This window comes from Sphaeroforma arctica (genome assembly GCF_001186125.1).
Source record: "Sphaeroforma arctica JP610 unplaced genomic scaffold supercont1.122, whole genome shotgun sequence".
In the NCBI taxonomy this organism is placed as follows: Eukaryota; class Ichthyosporea; order Ichthyophonida; genus Sphaeroforma; species Sphaeroforma arctica.
The window spans coordinates 113,621-117,390 of record NW_014040436.1 but is presented as its reverse complement, the minus strand read 5'-3'; the positions used below and the strand labels follow the sequence as shown (position 1 = coordinate 117,390).

At 40.2% G+C, this 3,770-nt stretch overlaps 1 protein-coding gene across 1 annotated transcript; it reads left to right on the top strand.

Annotated features, from left to right (window-relative positions):
• Positions 1-906: 906 nt before the first annotated feature.
• On the top strand, positions 907-1,185 carry SARC_02669 (hypothetical protein; the record flags this gene model as incomplete). Its single annotated transcript, XM_014303572.1, has 1 exon — positions 907-1,185. One exon carries the CDS (start codon positions 907-909, stop codon positions 1,183-1,185), a length of 279 nt encoding a protein of 92 aa, XP_014159047.1.
• Positions 1,186-3,770: the final 2,585 nt, after the last annotated feature.

Below are 3,770 nucleotides of genomic sequence, written 5' to 3'. Positions count from 1 at the left end.
TTTGACCCATAATCAGCTTGAGTGAGCAACTTGCTTCTCATGGGTCTCAAAGCTGGGCCTCCACATTAGACTCTATGTAATAAACGTACTCTTAAGCAGTACGTAAATTATAAACGTACTCTTAATAGTACGAGGAACTTAATTATCCTAAATGGGGTTTAATGGTTTTATTAGTGAATACCTTTTCCATTTTACATATCAGATATTTGGACGAGGCCATTAAAAGGCCCCAGTAAAATACCAAACATAAGAGTTGGTCTAGTTCTATAAATATAACTATATTCACTTTCCAACTATATTTATATTTGAATACTTCGGTAGCGAGATGGCTCAACCGAATATAGGTTTCTAGGGACTATTAGCGTTACCTAGTTGATCCTCCTATCAGCCAACCAGATGTGCCAGTCTGATGAAGGCTAAGTCGGTAATTCTTGATAAGTGGCAAGTTATTGGTTAAGACAATAACTAAGGACATCAAGAGTATTTTTCCTTTTCATTTTATATTTTTTTCTAAAGATAGGATTTTATGAGTCTCTCAGATTCGCCCCAATGAAACATACCATAGTTTCTAATAGAGCAACAACAAAACACTAAATAAAATATCTTCGGCGGAAACAGTACTGAGAGGATTATATATAGGCAATGTCTCAGCCTCACAATCCCTCAGAGTATTGCTGTTTTCACGAGGCATACCTAACTTTACTAAAAGTTTCATTTCGTTTGTTTACTTTAAATATTTTCACGATACTTAGAATTTACCTACGCGTTTATTTACTCTAAGGCGTTGATATCGCCTTAATAGACCGAATCTTACATATGTGTATATGTATTCATGTGTATGCATGTACATGCGCATGTATATGTATATGTGTTTGTACTAAATGTTATGTAAATATTACACTACAGATGGCTGAGTATTCCTATGCCTCCGACAACAACACTCTCGAGTTGTTCGGTAAGATGTCCGATCCATGCTTGGAATTCGGCGCAACATCCGCTCCTTCTTCAATGCAAGTGGATCCAGTACTGGCATCCCAGGGTCGCAAGCGCACGGTTGAGACTTCTGATTCGGCAGTTGCTGGCAACAGCGACTCATCTGCCATATTTTCCGACACCAGTGTTGGCTCCATAACGGAGAAAGAGGACGATCGCAAGAAGAAGAAGACGTCCAAAAGAAAAAGTTGACCCAGGATGATATAGATGTCCTTGATTACATTATTTGAGTCTTGGAGAGAGCTGTCGCAGGCCAGGAACGTACCCTGGCACTCAAAACTCAGCCAAGGATTAAAAAGGTGAAGCTCCGCAAATCAACGACCATAATGAAACAGTTGCGTAATATCGACGGGATGATGAATCAACTGGGTGATGAGGAATCCAAACACCTTGGGGCTATTCGTGCTGGTCTAGTCAAAGAACTATCAGCGCACGCTGCGTCCTTTGAAGGTTACTAAACACATGTAAATACAATCAAAACACACACAATTCAGTTTATTGTTCAATGTATGTAAGATCACGATTCCATATTATTGTTAGTGTTCTTATCATTGGATCGGTGTATTGGATTTCTTCGTTTGTTCCAATCTGGCATTGTTAACCCTCGTTCCTCTACATTACCGGCTATATGTGTCATAAGCGACACATCAGGATGCTTAGTACGCAATGCCAAATCCTGATCTCGTTTTATCCCTAATTCTTCGTACACAAACTCCCGCTATTTGGTCGTCATATTGTGCTCAAAATAAGTCGTGAAGGAACAAACATGTGTTGTAAAATTCTCATTATATGCTCCTCTCCAGCCGTTATTATTGATTTGGTATGCATACTGGAATTCGTTGGAAGTTGCGCTTTTGAATATGTCCGAAGTGCCTTGGTTCGTACTCACTAATTCAGAAGGTCATGCCTTTGTATAGAACGGAGTGATTTCCTCAAATTCATCGAGGCCAATACAATAACTGCGCAGCTTAGCTAAGTACATTAGGATAATTGGCACTATTGATATGTCAAATTCTAATTTGCGCCACATAATTCCCCACTTGCGAACAAATATCCCAAAGGATTGTTCGACGTGCATACGCGTTTGACTTTGAAAAAGGTTAAGCGCGTCCTACCACTTCCCCAGCTTCGAGCCTGGACAACGTACCAACATCTTGTCCGAACCCTCGTATGCATTATCGCCCACTATAAAACAAGAGGCGGGCAAAGTCTCTATGAGCTCCTTAAACCCACAGGCATCAAAAGCCTTTTGTCATGCACGGAGCCGTATGAGTTACATGCGAAAGCTAAGAACCTGTAGCGATGATCACAGATGGCTTGGTAATTAACGCCAATAGCCATCTTATGGCCTGAGAAAAATCATTCTCTCACACTGGCGTCAGCTAATGGTAGTACTCCATACGTAGATCTTGCCCGGAAGCCGTTAGCAATTGCAGCACACTCGCCTTTGTCGCTTGCGGGAAAATTTGAATTCAACGCTTTTATTGACGTGAGTGCATTGATGGCCCGTACTACTTATTTAAATATACTATAGACCGTCGTGATATGAATGCAGAAAACATACTGTAAGTCTATAGCTTGTGCTCCCGCCAGCTTACGCAGGGTTAGTGCAAGCTGCACATCTACCACGATTGCACCGTTTCGTAGATTCCCCATAAACTTATCGCGTTTGCATGAAGGGGTCAAAGCTTCTTTCAATATCATAAACTGACCATATGTCATTCGAAGATCGTTATCAAATCTATTCATCTGGAGGGAGTGTTCAGCAACCTCGTCGAAACTCGGCCGGTATCTATACACAAACCCTTTCTTAACATAGTATCGAACGCCTCCTAGTAAAGGAATGATAGCTGCTACTGTTATAATCAGTAGCCACATAATGTCTCCAATCAAAGTCGACGATTCAGCAACATCTAAGTCCAACAAGTAGTCCAACAAGTCCGTCCCATCCTCACTATTACTTTCTTCACTATCGCCACTCTCCTCACTGTCATCAGAATCCCACTATCAGCGTCGCTGTCCTTTTCACTAATACTACCATCACTCTCGCCATCGCCATCGCCATCGACATCGTCTTTCTCATCACTCTAATCGTCGCTACAACTAAGTAATATTGGGAGCCCATCTACCGCAACTGCCATCTCAGATGGCCACTCTTTAGCCGTATAGTTCCTAGCCGAGGAAAGTAATTCACTTGCTGACATCATGATGATTTGAAAAGCTTCGAGCTATACCGTATATATACAGTGTATATACAGTGTATACAGTGTATCTTACTACGCATACAATAGGTATGTTTATTTTATGATATGTTCACAACTTGTTCACAACAAACGTGATCGCACCTAATCTCTGAATTGTTTTGCATATGTGAAAGTGAGTCATAGTATAGAAAATCGTTGAATTCTTTTTACTATTTTGGGTCAAATATCCAGAATTTAATCGAGGTGTCATCTGCAGGGCATCAACATGGGTAAAATAGGGCTTCTGCCCTATAATACCTATTCTAAAATAACTATTTTGAAAAATACTATTCCTGGCCAGAGGCCGTATTTCTACACAGATGAGTATTAAAAAGAAGAATGTTGTACGACAACGGTATGCATTCATGAAATCACTGTCGGAGATATTTAGCAGGTATGTAGAGTAAAAAATAATGTTGCATGACAATAGTAAGTATTCATAAAATCACTGTCGGGGATACTTATTATTTAGCAGGTATGTAGAGTAAAAAAGAATGTTGCATAACAACGGTAAGTGTTTATAAGATCAATTTC